The 18,288-nt window shown below is 42.7% G+C and overlaps 2 protein-coding genes across 2 annotated transcripts in view; one reads left to right on the forward strand and one right to left on the reverse strand.

Annotated features, from left to right (window-relative positions):
• LOC141271011 (dickkopf-related protein 3-like) overlaps positions 1-18,288 on the reverse strand; it is a 144,498-nt gene that overhangs the window by 79,802 nt on the left and 46,408 nt on the right. The window lies entirely within an intron of this gene.
• The window catches only part of PLXDC1 (plexin domain containing 1), a 74,018-nt gene that overhangs the window by 30,633 nt on the left and 25,097 nt on the right, over positions 1-18,288 (forward strand). The window contains exons 4-7 of the mRNA XM_073683434.1: positions 901-970; positions 1,061-1,183; positions 1,451-1,569; positions 10,298-10,397. Coding sequence (XP_073539535.1) covers positions 901-970; positions 1,061-1,183; positions 1,451-1,569; positions 10,298-10,397 — 412 coding nt within the window. The remainder of the gene's footprint in view (positions 1-900; positions 971-1,060; positions 1,184-1,450; positions 1,570-10,297; positions 10,398-18,288) is intronic.

Genomic DNA, 18,288 nt, shown 5'->3' on the forward strand with positions numbered 1-18,288 from the left:
TTTTTCGCTTATGATAAAATCAGACTGATTATTTTGATCAGACTCTGATCAGAGTGTGATCATAGTCTGGTATGAGTGTCATCTGATTTTCTTGTACATGGAGAAATGAAAAAAAAAAAAACTCTCTACCTTCTCCATTCTGACAGTGAAAATCAGACCTCACTCAGAATATTTCATGGACCCATTGACTTGCATTGCTGATTTTGATCCGACCCTCAGATCAAAATCGTACATGTATCTGATATTTTACGCACACTACTCAGACCAAGAGAAAAAAAATAGGAGATGTGAATGACCCCATTGACATACGAGTGCTATCTGAGAAAATTATGGATAACACTTTTATGTGAAAATCAGATGTCTGAATGAGGCCTAAGACTGATGATAGCTGCAGATGAATCTAAACGTAAATGTGTTTGGCAGGTTGGTAGACATACAGCTGTTCACATGTATCACTTTTGTTGTGTTTTTTTCCCCCATCCTTTCTTTAGGCTTAAAAAAAATCTGCAGTGTGTTACACCTGCAGCAAAATAAATACATTTTTAACATAGTTTTTCTTACATTTTTTGCCCTGCAGTGCACATTTTAAAACGCTGTGACAATTCTTTTGATGTCTTTATCGTATTTTCCCCTACTGAGATCAATGAGGCTGCTTAGCAAAAAAAAAAAAAAAATGCACTAAAAATGCACATTTTAATGTGGAATTACAACTGCATTTTTATTTTGATTACATTTAAGTTTTTCCTAAAGAAAAAAAAAAACACAGCAAAAATGTGTGTGAACATATGCTTAAAAAGCTAACAGCAACGTTGGATAAAATGTATTTTTTATTTGTTAATAATTACTCATTTTCAATCTGAAGTCTATATATTATCTGTTTTTCTTTTCACTTATCCACAGAGAGTTCTTCTTTCTTTTGATTTCCCTTTTTATGGGCATCCATTGAGGCACATCACAATAGCTACTGGAGGTAAAAGGAATTAAATACCGGGGATTTTAGAATTTAATTATTTACACATCAGGTATTATAAGTTATAAACAATATCTGGATTACTTTCAGGTTTTATCTTTATGGGTGATATCCTTCACAGCATGCTAACGGCAACACAGTATGTAGCGCCTCTCATGGCAAATTTCAACCCAAGTTTCTCCAAGGAATCTACAATCAGGTACAGGGACAATGGTAAGTGCAATATTATGGAAACGCTGCAAACTTCTGCAATAGACCACTACTGATCAAGAGCAAATTATTCTGTAACCACTTCACAATTCCCTTATATCCTATGCACAACTTTCTTAAGATCCCATTCTTTCTGGGCCATTTCTACTATTGGGTGGTCATTTACAAGAGATTTCACTGTACTAGAATACACATAAATGTGAATGAAACAATTCTCGGGGCATGATATCCAAGCAAAATTAGATTTTCTCTGGAATTTCTCTTTGACAGGAACATGTGTTGTGATTCAGTGGAACAAAGTGCGCCTCCATGAGAGAGAAAGTGCAGGAAACTTCACTTTTCTAGCTGCCTTATATAATGATGGACGGATTGTGTTTGGGTACAAAGAGGTACATTCCTGCTATTATTTGTATTATATTGCACTAATATATTTGCGTATGGGTAAAATATATATATATTTATGTTAGAAAATTTGGAAAAATTTAAATGTGTCCTGTCTACAATAATAAAATCAGATCAAACGTGTCCACGAATCGCACAATAAATATTTGCAGTCATGATATAATGAATTGTCATAATGCTGTGCATTCCTTTGCCCCCTCCTGGTGCCATGAAATATGAGGGGTGGTGGTGAGCGTACTGTGCATTACTCATTTGGCCCTCACTCACTGGCGCCATGCTTCGCCCCTGCCCCCTCGTACCAGGAGATGTTGTACTCGAATTAAGAGGCTCCAAATGTGTGTCATTCAGTTCCCATGGAAGAATTATCTCTCTGACATACAGAAGTACTTAGAAGAGAAATAAGAATTTTAATGTAGACAGCAACAAGTGTCTGTGCCATTTTCAGAGAACATATTGCCTTTTATTACTAAGCATAAAATAACATATTCATCAGTGGTGAACTATACACTGCAGGCATTTACATTTCCTCCTCTTACAGCTGGAAAACTACAATGCTTTTTAATCATGATCTCATAAATTGCAAGCCCCCGTATTCCATAAATATCAGTAATATACAAACTTGAAGTTCAAGGGAATCAGTCACCATCTTCTGAAGTATAATAAATGTTTTATTACAATATATTCTCTTGAGAGAACTAAAATAAATGACGTCAACATTATTGTACCACGTCAGTGTCAGGCTGCAGCTACACATAGACATATGTCACAAAGTATCTTCAATTTTTACTTTTGCATGACCTAATTGTAAATTAGCACAAGGGCCCACGTGACTTTCTTCTCTTCAATCCTTTCTTATTTATAAACTTGTCATGTGATGATTTGCATGGAAATCTAATGAAAGTTGCACATCCATGTAACTCAATGTATTTCTATAGACTACAAAGGTCATTAAATTCTGCCATAGTTTTCCATTTTGATGAACAGTGACATTAGCCTGCCTTGCGCAGATCCATCTACATTACATTAAGGGACTTTGTATCATATTAAATGAGGACTTACACAGTATCCTTACAAATCAATCAGGCATCTGTGCAATATACAAATTTAAGCTCCAGACACTATGTAGTCACTCTTCTCTTTGCACCCTTTTTTAACTCAACTGAAAATAGGTTTTCTTAGCCAAAGAGCCCCTGTGAAAAAGGCCAAAGTAGACTAATACATTATAATGAAATCATTATTCTGGCTCTATTTGCTGACAGCTGAGCTTTTTGTTATGTATTTTTTAAACTCAATGCTGATTCTTATCGGATAATCTGTCGAGAAATTGATATGTGGTGTTTGATGAGTTCACAAACCCAAGAACTGAAGTCTAAATTTTGGTTATAAAAGAGAAAAGCAACCCGACTGGACTATTGGATGTCATCATATGCCTGAATGAACATAATGCTGTGTGCCCACAATATGTTTTTAACGCTGCATATTTTTTCTGTGTTGAAAACATAGTTCCAGCAAGGTGGATGGGATTTATATTAATCTCATGCCCACTGTGCTTATTTTATATTCAGTGTAAACTGACCTGCGGAGCATGTTTCAAATCAGCAACATTTTAATTGCTCTTGTAGGTACACTGAGTTTTACATACAGATTTTTTTCCCATAGACTTGCATTAGTTGCAGAAAATCTGCATGTAAAATATGCATATGCGTTTTTAATGCATTTCTGCAGTGGATATCGGGGCTGTGGAGTCGTGGAGTCGGAACCCATTTTAGTCGAGTTGGAGTCGGTATAAAATGGACCGACTCCAACCCCTAAAATATATAATAAATTGGGTACAGTAGTTCAATGCAGTTTGTGGGGAATATTTTTTCATAAGAATTTGGGAAAGTTATGAAATGTCCTATAAATGTCTGTCCTATTCCTGATCTAAGGGTCTAGACTTTTAGCTGAGATTAATCTGTGCTACTGTACATTTATCACTTAAACATGAGCCATGTATGAGGGAGTCGGAGTCGTGGAAATTGAGGAGTCGGAGGTTTGGCTTACCGACTCCACAGCCCTGGTGTATATGCATCAAAAATACATGTGATCCGTACATGACTGTATCAATAAAGTTCTGTCAAAGCCAATTACCAGGAAGTATCAAAAATGGCTTTATTTAACACATGACATACCAACAAGATACAAAAAACACAGCGTCAAAAACGCAAGTAACCTAATTGAATAGGAGAAACTCCTAACTTAAATAGGAGAAAGTAATATTCCAGAATCGGGATACTATTAAAAACTTGTAAGTTTATTGTAGAAAAATATAAAAGACATCACCTTAGGTCACCAACCAACCAGATTATATCTTACAGTAAACGCGTTTCAGACCTGCGTCTTTAATCATTGCATATCTGTAGGAATGACTGAACAAACATTATATACTATATCCGGTCCAATCACATGAGCACATTGGTCCAATCCTGTGTGATGGCATAAACACCAAATAAAAACAAGCGTATAACACGGAAATTTTATGAAAAAAACTCTTAGGAAATACATAGTAAGGAGATAATCCGTCATTGCAACCATATTATATCATCACTCATAGTGGTAGATTAGATTGTGTCGAATGTTAATATCCGACAGTGATCTGGTGTTTAAAATGTATATCCATCAGGACTCTCTATTGAATAGTTTCCTGTGGAGATCACCGCCTCTGAATGGTTTGTGAACTTTCTCAATACCAATGGCTGAGAAAAATCTAGTGTCACCATCATGACTTTCTGTGAAATGTCGGGATGCTGTTGAACACTTTGTAAACAGTTTATTCTCTGCATCAGACAAGTGGCGTCTCACTCGTACTTTCAAGGGTCCTGAAGTACAGCCCAAATACTATATCTGACAAATATTGCAAGATATGAGATATACAACCTAAGCGGAGTTGCAGTTTATGAAATTTTGAATACGATAAGTTCTATTAGTAGCTGTATAAGTAAAAGTACGAGTGTTCGTTACATGGTTGCAACATTTATATACAGAATGTCCACACTTGTAAAACTCTGTGTTGTGTAGCCAAGTTCTCTTACTGGCCGTATTATTACTTAAAGGTTTGGAGACAGTAAGCTACCTAGCGTGGGTGCCTTTTTAGCCACGAATCTTGTTGGACTGGTATTTTTTTCAAATTAGGGTCTTGAAAAAGCATAGGAACATATTTTTTGATAATATTTTTAACCGCATGAAACTGGGCTGTAATTAGATACAAAGTTAATGGCATCAGAGGCGTTATCATTGACTCTGAGTCTATCTTTCATCATATCATTTCGATCCATCTTATCCACTATATTATTGGCTCTCCTTAACAACCATTGAGGATAGTTCCTTGATATCAATCTCTCAGTGACTTCATGGGCCTCCTGAGTATACTGTGAATGAGAGCTCGTATACCTTTTGGTTCATATTAATTCACTCACAGAAATAGTTTTGATAGTCTGTTTGGCATGGCAAGAATTGGCCAATAATATGGAATTGGAAGCTGTATTTTTTCTAAAGGGAGAAATAATTACAACATCCTCTGAAAAAATTAGGGAAATATCAAGAAAATTTATGTGTGTAGAATCTATGTTAAATGGAAATTTTAGGTTCATTGGATTATTATTTAAATATTCTACATACTGGATAGCCGTCTTCGTTGTACCATTCCATATCAAGAGGAGGTCGTCGATACAGCGACCAAACCATATGATATGGAAGGGAAAGGGTACGGCATCAGTGAAAATGTAGCATGAAGATATTTGCTATGGATGGGGAGAAACCCGCCCCCATAGAAGCTCCTTGCCTCTGAAAATAGAAAAATCCATTAAAGGAGAAATAATTATGGTGCAATAAATAATTTACTGCCATCAGAAGGAATTCTTTAATTTCAACAGTGTATTTACTATAGGAGTGTAGGTGGTAGGAAAGGGCTGTCAGAGCTAGTTCATGAGGGATATAAACCCACTATGTCGCAAGATAGTCAAATGCAAGAGTGAGGCCACTTGGTCCCATCCAATGAGGCTATCACATGTTTCGTATCCTTGATGTAACCAGGAAGACTTTGGACTAAAAGTTTGCAAATAATGGTCTACCCATCTAGCTTTTCACTCAGACTGCCTATTCCTGCCACAGTTGGTGGAGGGAAAAGGTTTTTATGAACTTTTGGGAGGGAATGGAAAATGGGGGTAATGGGACATGAGACCATAAGGTACTGAGCTAAGTTTTCTGTAATGGCTCCCATGGCATAGCCTTCCTGTAACAGAGTGGACAGTTCTTTTTTGTACATAATGGTGGGATCTCCGTTCAGTTTTTTATATACATTGGTATCTGATAACAGTGGATTATTCAAATTCTCATAAGGATACCTATGCCCCCCCCTCCTCCTTTATCAGCCTGCCTAACTAGCAGATCTTTATTGTTTCTTAGTTCTTTAAGGGCTTTTTTCATCATAATAATTGTCAAGTTTTGTTAAAGATTCTTTAAGTTTGTGTAGTGCCTGTTCCACTGCTTCTTGAAAATCATCTAAAATTGCTGGGCGAGATTGAATGAGGTAGAAATAAGGATTTTTTACTGGAAAGTAATTATTCAACTCCACCTCCTCCTGTTTCGTCTCACTGGCTAATGATCTCAAGTCTATACTAGAACGAATTTCTTCAAAAGTGCCTATGTTAATACTGCTCTTAAACTCTGGTGATGGTAAATTATTCCTTGCATTGTCAACAGCTATTAATTCCTCTTTGGGCAAAAAATGACATTTGAGAGTTAATGTACGAGCAAATCTATTAATGTCCAAAATAGTCCTGAAAATGTATAGTTCATTGGTAGGTGCAAATGGTAAGCCTTTTGACAGTATGGAAATTTGAGCCTCATTTAAGATGTAGCTAGAGAGGTTGATTAACGGGTGTTCTGTGATTTCCTCTGCTTCCTCTGTTTTGAGGCAGTACCTGATCTCTCAGAAGCAGATGGGACATAACTTTTATTGTAGATTATATTCTGTCTCGTAGAACTGAAATTTCCATTATCCGTCGATGAGTCTGAGAAATCGTCGGATGTCGCTCCTGATAAATTGAATGAGGAATACGTGCGTGAAAAACTCACTTTTTTATTAAAGTGCCTGTACATGCGTTAAAAATTCCCACTATATTTTAGAATAGGTCTGTGAGAAGATTGCACCCTGTTGCGTTTCCATGTGGTGATTTTTTTTTTATATTTTTCTACAATAAACTTAAAAGTTTTTAATATTATCCGGAAGCTGGAATATTACTTTCTCCTACTGGACTCCTGCTGCATAGCTGGTTCCGAGTGTTGGATTGCTATGAGGGTGAGCTGACACAGTCTTTCTTCATTAATTTACTTAATAGATGCAAAAATGGTGCAGAAAATCAATTAACATCAAAAACCCACCAAATATTCATCATGGGAACATAGCCTAAAACATACCTGTCCATTGACACACAATCTGTAAAAAAGCATGGTGTTGCTCCTCCTGGTACTTTGGAGTTATTTGCAAATATGAGATCCATCCAGTACACTGATCATTTTCAAAAGTGCTAAAGACCTCCATACACACTAGAGTCATACAAATCCACTGATATTGGCAGGGTCAGCTGACACTCTAAGATTAAGCGCACAAGCAGCGTTTTTGATGCGTTTTCCCACGCGGAAATGCAGCGAAAACGCATCAAATACGCTCTGCCAGCTATTGCAATGGTAATCCTGATGTGCTGTGCACATGATGCGGAAATTTCCGCTCAGGATTACCATTGTGGAAAAAACCGCAGCATTTCCATTGTTCACGCATTTCCACCACAAATTCGCGCCCATTGACTTGAATTGAACCGCAGCAAATCCGTAGGTATATTTATACCTGCGGATTTGCTGCATTTCAATTAAAGCCAATAGGCGTGAATTTGCGGCGTAAACACGGTGCGGGTGGTACCCGGGTCGGGAGAGGAGGACTACTACTTCTCTCATCCGGCCGCCGCTCCAGCTGATAACAGCGAGGGCGGCGTGGCTGGGGGGGGATCAGTAGTCTCCTCAGCCGAGTCGGCGTGCCCGCGGTGGTAAAAAAAGTGAAAATTAAAAAAAACAAACACTATACTCACCGGTCCGGCGCCCCCCGGTGTCCTCCTGGTCCTGGTCCCCAGTGATGTTCTCTTCCCAGCGACCGGCGGTACACTGCTGGGAGAGAGCGCGTTCCAGTGTACTGCGCTGCCAGGACCTGCGGTCATGTGAGCGATCAGCTTATTGCTTACGTGACCTCACCGTGGGAACATTCTGAAGAATGTTCCCATGGTGGTGAGCTCACTGGGGCTGATCAGATGATGAATCCCAGTGACCTCACTCCTGCAGCAGCAAGTACACTGACAGGAGTGATTTTACACTCTTGTCAGTACACATTGCTGTCTTCTACAGCAGTGACATCAGTGATTGCTGATATCACTGCAGTAGAAGTGACCCGGATCCCCGAGGGACAGTCGTGATGGAATCGTGGACTGTGTCGTGATGGGATATGGTTGTTTTTTTTACTTTTTTTTCAGAAGATTGAGGGCTTCACGGACAGAGTACAATAAAAAAATACAACTAAAACCGTGTGTTTTTTATTTCATTAAAATACTTTATTCTGACCTTGTCTTTTATTGAAAAGGCGGCGATAACTTTACTACGCAGTTAGTAATGGGGGCATCTTAACCCGGGCTTCACGTCAGCCGCCAAGGCTGACGTGAACCCCAACCCCACTAGCCACCACTACAGGGCAGTGGGAAGAGCGGAAGCTAAGCACCAGATTTGGAGCATCTTTTGGATGTGCCATTTCTGGGACTGCTGAGGGGTGATATTAATAGCCACAGAGGGGGCAAGTATCCATGGCCCCTTCTCTGGCTATTAATATCAGACCACAGCTGTCTATTTAGCCTTTTCTGGTTAGATTTTATAGGGGGACCCCACGTCAATTTTTTTGTGGGGTCCCTCTGTAATCTAGCCAGTAAAAGCTAAACAAACAGCTGTGGGCAGATATTAATAGCTAGGGAACATTTTTTGCTAATGGCCGCTCCCCCGGCTACTAATATCAGCCCTCAGTGGTCAGCTTTCCCTCTGCTGGTTATAAAAATGATGCGGGAGCCCACACCATTTTTTTTTTTCATTTTAGGCTCTGTGCCCACGATCCGGACGTAGCAGCGCTTTGGACGCATATTTTTTTGCTGCGTCCAAAACGTTGCATTGTATTGAACACAGGTAAATCCACGTGTTCACTGAACCATGTGTATTTACAGCATTCAATACATTCTAGTGGTCAAATTTATGTTGTGGAGACCAGCGACTCCGCAACAGAATTTGACATGCTGCGGCTCTGAAAGATGCGCCGCATGTCAATGTCCACGGGTGATCCGTAGCCTCAGATGCACGCATAGTGGACATGGGATTTCTAGAGATCCCATCCACGATGCTGTACCATCTGGACGCTGCAGGTTTGACACGGTATAAACACGCAGCATCAAACCTGCAGCAGCTCCTGATCATGGTGACGTACCCAACTCACCAGCAGCATGTAAATTTCTGTACCGGACACTCTAGTCTCCGCTGCAGATTTTGACTGATTGAAGTGTCATTATATGCAGTGGATTCACATGTACCGACAACAAAAGTGCGCCATTAGAAATCCGCGCTTTGGATGCAGCAAAAATATGCTGCTTCCAAAGCACTGTTGAGTGCTGATTGGGGGGGGGGGGGGGCTTGGCCCGGGACCATGTGAGCTGTTAATAATGGCCTGGGACCATGTTTGCAAATGGAACCTTCCTAGGCTAAAAGTAGCAGCTCACAGCTGCCACATAAATTACATGAATGGAAATGCTAATGAGATTGGGCGAATGGGATTAGCTGACACCTAGCTTTTTTGTTTGGTGATGACAAGGTGTCAATCAGACCCTTTCATCACCAAACCTAATTAAAGTATAGTAAAGAGTATAAATAAACACACAGACACAGAGCAAACACTTTATTTAAAATACAACAGACACATTCTTTAATCATTTAAATTAACCTTAATACTCACCACAGCTCTGATGGGTTTAAGTAATGTCCCATCAAATAACCTTATTTAGCTCCAAAAAGCATTCATTGATGTACAAAAACGCTTCAAAAAACGCTTCAAAAACTGCATCAAAAAACGCGGCAAAACCGCACGTTTTTTCCACAGCGTTTTTCCTGCCAAGGAAATGCAGAAACTCAGGAAATTTCTACTTCAAATCCTGAACGTGTGCACATAGCCTAATGTATAAACAGATTACGACCCTCATAATAAATCATGTGGGTAAGGGGTCGCCACAAAAGATTGGACCCCGTTACCACATAGCCTACTCAAAACAGTACATAGAAGTTTTTCTATGCCATTCTACTCAGCTGTTCTCCCAATTTCTATAGCCGAATATATGTAGGGGAAATCTCAACTTTCCTCCAACAGATGATGTCAGGGGAGAGAAGGATTTAGCCTGTTATATTTCAGCGGCCGATCCTTTTGTTCTCCCTGGTGATAGGATTCCAGCAGAGAAGTCTGGCAGCAGCTCTCTCATAGAGAATATGGAAATACTCAGACAAGTCGAGCATTACTGACAACTATTGTGTATGGGAGACATAAGGGGTTGGAAAAATGTGTCACTTTTGTGTTAGTAATCCTAATGTATAATTATATTGGTTCTGCAGATTCCTCTACCAGTACAAAACATCAGTTCTGAGCAGCATCCTGTGAAATCCGGGCTCTCTGATGCTTTTATGGTTCTTGACCCTTTCTTAGAAGTTCCAGGTTAGTTGCAAAATATTAAGATCATACTAAGGAAATAACATACAGATATGAAGATTATGTACTAAAGATTTACTATTTCTGGAGATAAAGACCCCAAATATGTATGTATGTAAAAGGTACAAATCTAAGACTAACTTGTAGACAATCATAATATTAATATTACAAGACCATAAGTGCCCTGCATATCCTAACCTGCAAATAGCAACAGTAACTGTCCACGGGCTCACCACAATCCATCAATCCTAAATGACTCAGACACTTTTCATTCCCTCCTCAGTCCAAGAGTATAGGTCCCCACCACCGAACTCAGCGCTGACGATCTGGCCAATTATTTCAAAGAAAAAAATTGATCATATGTGAAAGGAAATTTTCTCCTGATCTCCTAATATCATGAATTATTTTCCCTCCTGCACTTCATCTAGCTCACTTTCTGTCTTTGAACCAATCACAGAAGATGTTACCCGGCTCCTCTCAGGTTCTCGCCCTACTACCTGCACCATTGACTCTATGCCCTCACATCTCCTTCAGTCCCTTTCCCCGGCTGTCATCACTCACCTAAAATATTTAACCTTTTTCTCTAATCTGGTATCTTTCCCTCCTCCTTCAAACATGCCAGCATACACCCATTACTTAAAAAAAAACATCCCTCAACCAGAACAGCGCTGCTAACTACAGACCGGTCTTTAATCTCCCCTTCATTTCTAAACTTCTGAAACGTTTGGTCCACTCCCGTCTAATCCACTCTCAGATAACACTCTGCTTGACCCTTTACAATCCGGTTTCCGCTCTTTACACTCCACTGAAACTGCCCTTACTAAAGTCTCTAATGATCTGCTAACAGCTAAATTTAATGGTCACTACTCCCTGCTGGTTCTCCTGGATCTCTCTGCAGCATTCGACATTGTGGATCACCAGCTCCTCCTCACTATGCTCCGCTCTATCAGACTCAAGTATACAGTTCTCTTAGCTTTCCTCCTACCTCACTGACCGCTCCTTCACTGTCTCTTTTGCTGACTCCTCTTCCTCTCCTCTTCCCCTTACTGTCGGGTTCCTCAGGGTTCAGTACTAGGCCCCTCCTCTTCTCCCTATATACTGTCCTGCTCATTGTTATTGGCACCCATGAAGATTAAGTACATAATGTGGAATGTCTCCTGAAAAAAATGAATCAAGTGAAACAGTTTTTTTTGTATAGAGCACTCGTGTTAAATACAAAAGAGCAAATGATAAACAATAATTTAAAACAAAAAAACAAAGGGAGTGAAAAATAGAAAATCTAAAGATTGGCGTGTCACTGGTATTGGCACCCTTTACATTAATTTAGTATGGAAACACATTTTGACTCGCCTATGGTAAATCACAAGAGATTCACCCGTGATTGTCGGTGCCCATGTGACATGAATTAGCCAATCAATGATGACTTCAGTGTTTCTAAAAAGCCACATGGTAGACCCTGATCCTTTGTCACAATGATGAAGACAAAGGAGTTGTCTGAGGACATCAGAACTGCTATTAGCAAACATAAGACTTCCAAAGAGTATAAGGCCATCTCCAAAGACCTTGGTATCCCAGTTTCAACAGTGCGCAATGTTATTAAGTAGTTTGCCAAGCATGGAACCGTCAAGAACCTCCCTGGACGTGGGGGAAAGAGGAAAATTGACAAGAGATGTATTCGGAGGTTGGTGCGAATAGTGGAAAAAACAACATGTGAAACATCCAAAGACCTCAAGGCCCACCTAGAACAGTCAGGGGTCATGGTTTCAACATGTACCATATGCCGCACACTAAACCAAGCTGAGCTTTATGGGAGAAGGCCAAGGAAGAAACCATTGCTGAAGAAAAGACATGAAAAGGAACGGCTGATCTTTGCCAAAGAGTATCTTGACAAACCACAATCCTTCTGGGAAAATGTTCTATGGACAGATGAAACAAAAATAGAGCTCTTTGGCAAAGCAAAGCGATAGTTTGTTTACGGACAGAGCAATGAAGCTTATAAGGAAAAGGACACCTTACCAACAGTTAAGCATGGCGGAGGATCCATAATGCTGTCGGGTTGCTTTGTTCTGTCTGGTACTGGAGTCCTTGACCTTATTACAGAATCATGAAATTAGAGAATTATCAAAGGATTTTAGAGCGAAATGTCATACCCAGTGTAAGAAATCTTGGTTTGAGTCGAAGATCATGGGTCCCCCTGCAAGACAATGACCCAGAGGCGTAGCTAGGGTTTTGGTTCAGGGGGGAAGCGAAACTTCTGAGTGGGCCCCTAACCAGGTAACCCTGATTACAACTATGGTGGTGCATCCTAATCGTGGATGTAGGAGAACCTCAGCAGATGACTGCATTGTTACTGAAAATAATCTCTATCTATGGTTCTTTAGGGACAAAAATAAACACTGATATTACCGCCATATGGTGACCATATAGTGGTAGATATCAGTCTTGCAGAACATATAGGAGATCACAGTACAGTTATTGATGGTGACTTACAGCTGACATTCTTTCTGATGAAATCGTTCACTTTTTCCATCTTTTCCATCTGGCCCAGACCAACATGACAACTTCTCCATCCAGGACTCGTCTGCAGAGATTTCAACAAAGACACATTTGACTCCTTACATTTCAGGCACCGTCCACATCTATTCCCAACCTGCACAAACTCGTCATCCTGCTGATACCCCAATAATGAGCTGCTGCCGTATGTGTCCCTATTACTGCACCTAGTGTGTGCCCTCTAGATGGTTAAACAAACCTCTAGAATATGCAAGTGCCCTAGAAAACAGTGCCCACATTTTGCTCCCTAGAAAGTAATAATTCCCTCTGTGTGCCCCTTTGACAGTCACAATAACCTGAGTTCCCCTATAACGATAAGTGCCCACTTAAAATGTAATATTGTCCTTTGTCTCCCCCCATGTACAGATCCCCTCTACACAGTATGATGCTCTCTTATACATAGTATAATGCTCACTGTATTGTACCCCCCACACAGTATACGGAGCCCTTAGTAGCCTCCAAACTGATGGCTCCAACACTGTATGATGGCCCCCACACTGTACAAAGACCCCACATTATTTCCCACACTGTATGATGGCCCTCATTGTATCCCCACACGGTATTATGGCCCTCTAAATAGTCTACATATAGTATAATGCACCAGATAGTCCTCAATATAGTATAATGCACTCCCCATAGGCCTCTATATAGTATATTGCACTCCCCATAGGCCTCTATATAGTATAATACACTCCCCATAGGCCTCTATATAGTATAATACACTCCCCATAAGCATACTCTATATAGTATAATGCACCCCATAGGCCTCCATACAGTATAATGCACTCCCCATAGGCAGACTCTATATAGTATAATACACCCCCATAGGCAGACTCTATATAGTATAATGCACCCCCATATGCTTTCATACAGTGCAATGCACTCCACATAGGCAGACTCTATATAGTATAATGCACCCCCACAGGCAGACTCTATATAGTATAATACACCCCCATAGGCAGACTCTATATAGTATAATACACCCCTATAGGCAGACTCTATATAGTATAATGCACTCCCATAGACAGACTCTATATAGTATAATGCACCCCCATATGCATACTCTATATAGTATAATGCACCCCCATAGGCAGACTTCATATAGTATAATGCACCCCCATATGCATACTCTATATAGTATAATGCACCCCCATAGGCAGACTTCATATAGTATAATGCACCCCCATATGCATACTCTATATAGTATAATGCACCCCCATAGGCAGACTCTATACAGTATAATGCATCCCCACAGGCCTCTATAGTATAATTCACCCCATAGGCAGAGTCTATATAGTATAATACACCCCCATAGACAGACTCTATATAGTATAATGCACCCCCATAGACAGACTCTATATAGTATAATACATCCCCATATGCAGACTCTATATAGTATAATACACCCCCATAGACAGACTCTATATAGTATAATGCACCCCCATATGCATACTCTATATAATATAATGCACCCCCATATGCAGACTTTATATAGTATAATGCACCCCATAGACAAAGTCTATATAGTACAATGCACTCCCATAGGCCTCTGTAGTATAATGAACTCCCGATAGGCAGACTCTATATAATATAATGCACTCCCATAGGCAGAATCTATATAGTATAATACACCCCTCATAGGCAGACTATATAGTATAATGCACTCCCCATATGCATACTCTATAAAATATAATACACACTCATAGGCAGACTCTATATAGTATAATGCACCCCCATAGGCCTCCATACAGTATAATGTGTAATGCACACGCCCGGGCTGAGCGGCGTGTGCGTGTGATTGTAGTGATTCCACTGTACCGTACCGGAGAGTGCCTGGAGGGGCGTAACTAAGTGTCTGCCCGATCCGACCAAGATCGCACGACGGCATACGACGCCAGTGCACCAGGGAGGAACCGAGCAGAGGTACCAGGGTCTACTCCAGGTCAGACTCCGGACACGGCTGTTGGCCCACACCGGGGAATACAGGAACTGGAAGGTTTAGGCTGGCACACTGGTATGCAGACGGGGAGGTACTGGCAGGTACAACAGGTTGGAGCACAGAGAGGATAGAACCCAGTACAGACTGGGACTTCTGGAACAGAACCGCAGAAGCGGTATACAAACACAGCAGGTTGAGAGCAAGACGAGGCCGCCAGGAGCGGAGCAAAGAGTCAGAGCAGAGCGAGGCTGCCGGAGCAGCGAGCAAAGGGTCTGAGCAGAGCGAGACTGCTGGAGCAGCGAGCAAAGGGTAAGAGCAGGGTAGGACTACCGGATCAGTGAGCAAGAGGAAACAGAGCGAGACTGCCGGAGCAGCGAGCAAAGGGTCAGAGCAAACTACCGGAGCAGCAATCTAGAGGGAGCAGGGCGAGACTGCCGGAGCAGCGAGCAAGAGGGAGCAGGGCGAGACTGCCAGGGCAGCGAACAAAGGGGAGAGAGCAGAACAAGACTGCCGGAGCAGTGAGAAAGAAGGAGCAGAGCGAGACTGCTGGAGCAGTGAGAAAGAAGGAGAGAGCAGAACGAGACTGCCGGAGCAGTGAGAAAGAGGGAGCTGAGCGAGACTGCCGGAGCAGTGAGGTAAAGGGAGAGAGCAGAACGAGACTGCCGGTGAGCAAGAGCAAAGCAGGACGAGACCACCTGGAGCGGTGAGCAAGAGCAGAGCAGGACGAGACCGCCTGGAGCAGTGAGCAAGAGCAGAGCAGGACGAGACCGCCTGGAGCGGTGAGCAAGAGCAGAGCAGGACGAGACCGCCTGGAGCGGTGAGCAAGAGCAGAGCAGGACGAGACCGCCTGGAGCGGTGAGCAAGAGCAGAGCAGGACGAGACCGCCTGGAGCGGTGAGCAAGAGCAGAGCAGGACGAGGCCGCCTGGAGCGGTGAGCAAGAGCAGAGCAGGACGAGGCCGCCTGGAGCGGTGAGCAAGAGCAGAGCAGGAGGGACAGGGCTCTGTTCACACGGAACAGACAGGAAGGGAAAGGCAGAGCCAGATACCCACAGCAAGAGGGAGCAGGGCGAGACTGCCAGGGCAGCGAACAAAGGGGAGAGAGCAGAACGAGACTGCCGGAGCAGTGAGAAAGAAGGAGCAGAGCGAGACTGCTGGAGCAGTGAGAAAGAAGGAGAGAGCAGAACGAGACTGCCGGAGCAGTGAGAAAGAGGGAGCTGAGCGAGACTGCCGGAGCAGTGAGGTAAAGGGAGAGAGCAGAACGAGACTGCCGGAGCAGTGAGCAAGAGCAGAGCAGGACGAGACCGCCTGGAGCGGTGAGCAAGAGCAAAGCAGGACGAGACCGCCTGGAGCGGTGAGCAAGAGCAGAGCAGGACGAGACCGCCTGGAGCAGTGAGCAAGAGCAGAGCAGGATGAGACCGCCTGGAGCGGTGAGCAAGAGCAGAGCAGGACGAGACCGCCTGGAGCGGTGAGCAAGAGCAGAGCAGGACGAGACCGCCTGGAGCGGTGAGCAAGAGCAGAGCAGGACGAGACCGCCTGGAACGGTGAGAAAGAGCAGAGCAGGACGAGGCCGCCTGGAGCGGTGAGCAAGAGCAGAGCAGGACGAGGCCGCCTGGAGCGGTGAGCAAGAGCAGAGCAGGAGGGACAGGGCTCTGTTCACACGGAACAGACAGGAAGGGAAAGGCAGAGCCAGATACCCACAGGGTACTTGCAGAGAAGTAGCGAGTGGACCACAAACTCACAAACGGGAGTACAGAGACAACAAGCAGGAGTTAGGTACGAGTTCAGACTCTGCAGAAAAAGGAAAGGAACGGACATAGAGAAAAAACAGGTAAAAGATAGGAGAGAGTTCAGACTGGAACTCAGTGTACGGAGGAGACCGACACTGCAGCGGAATACAGGAGCGGGTCTGGGAATACGGCCCCCAGAGAGGCAGGACGAACAGGCAAGGAGCGTGTTCAGACAGGACAGACAAGATACAGGAGCAGGTCTAGGTAATCGGCCCCTAGAAGGCGGGAGGAACAGGCTAGGAGTGTGTTCAGACAGGCCTGGAAATACAGTCTCCAGGATAGGCAGACAAGAGGCAAGGAACGTGTACAGACTGCAGGTTAGGGTACACAGATAGGACACAGTACAGACATGGGAACAGATACTGCAAGACAGGTAACATAGACAGGACCTGGCATGTCAGAGACAAAAGCCAACTGACAGGGCAAGATGCTCAGGCAGGGATTGATTGGAGCAGCTGGGTTAAATACCAGGTGACAGACAGCAATAGGCTGAGGACGCACAAGGGGTGTGACCCACAGCAGGTACAAAAAAGCAGGAAGTGATCGGGCGCCGCCCTTAAGCAGCAGAAACAGACACAAACAGACAGCATGGAGGGAAGCCAGAGAGACATTCTCAAGTGCGCGCTCTTGCACAGTGGGAGATGGACCACTATGCAAAGACGCCGCCAGGTATGTTACATAATGCACTCCCGATAGACAGACTCTATATAATATAATGCACTCCCATAGGCAGAATCTATATAGTATAATGCACCCACATAGGTCTCCATATAGTATAATGCACTCCCCATAGACAGATTCTATAAAGTATAATACACCCCCATAGACACTCTATATAGTATAATGCACCCTCATATGCATACTCTATATAGTATAATGCACCCCCCATAGGCAGACTTTAAATAGTATAATGCACCCTATGGGCAGAGTCTATATAGTATAATGCACCCCATAGACCTCTATAGTATAATGCACACCCATAGGCAGACTCTATACAGTATAATGCATCTCCATAGGACTCTATAGTGTAATGCACCACATAGGCAGAGTCTATATAGTATAATGCACCCCCATAGGCCTCCATAGTATAATACACCCCATAGGCAGAGACGATATAGTATAATGCACCCCATAGGCATTATTTATATAGTATAATACACCCCATAGACAGAGTCTATATAGTACAATACACTCCCATAGACCTCTATAGTATAATGCTTCCCATAGGCAGAGTCTATATAGTATAATGCACCCCCATAGGCCTCTATATTATAATGCACCCCATAGGCAGAGCCTATACAGTATAATGCAACCCCATAGGCCTCTATAGTATAATGCACCTCATAGCCAGAGTCTGTGTAGTATAATGCACCCCCATGGGCCTCTACAGTATAATACACTCCCATAGGCAGAGTCTATGTAGTATAATGCACTCCCACAGGCTTCAATAGTATAATGCACCCTCATAGGCAGAGTCTATATAGTATGATGCACCCCCATAAAAAAACAGAAAAAGAAATAAATTCAATACTCACTTCAATACTCACCTCTCCTCTTTGTTCCCCGTGCTGCTCCAAGCGCCCGCACATCTCAGAACTGTGGGTGCCAAGTGATGACT

The sequence above is a fragment of the Phyllobates terribilis genome, unplaced genomic scaffold (assembly GCF_046119375.1).
Source record: "Phyllobates terribilis strain yellow unplaced genomic scaffold, ASM4611937v1 Scaffold_5__5_contigs__length_657084704, whole genome shotgun sequence".
Classification (NCBI taxonomy): domain Eukaryota; kingdom Metazoa; phylum Chordata; class Amphibia; order Anura; family Dendrobatidae; genus Phyllobates; species Phyllobates terribilis.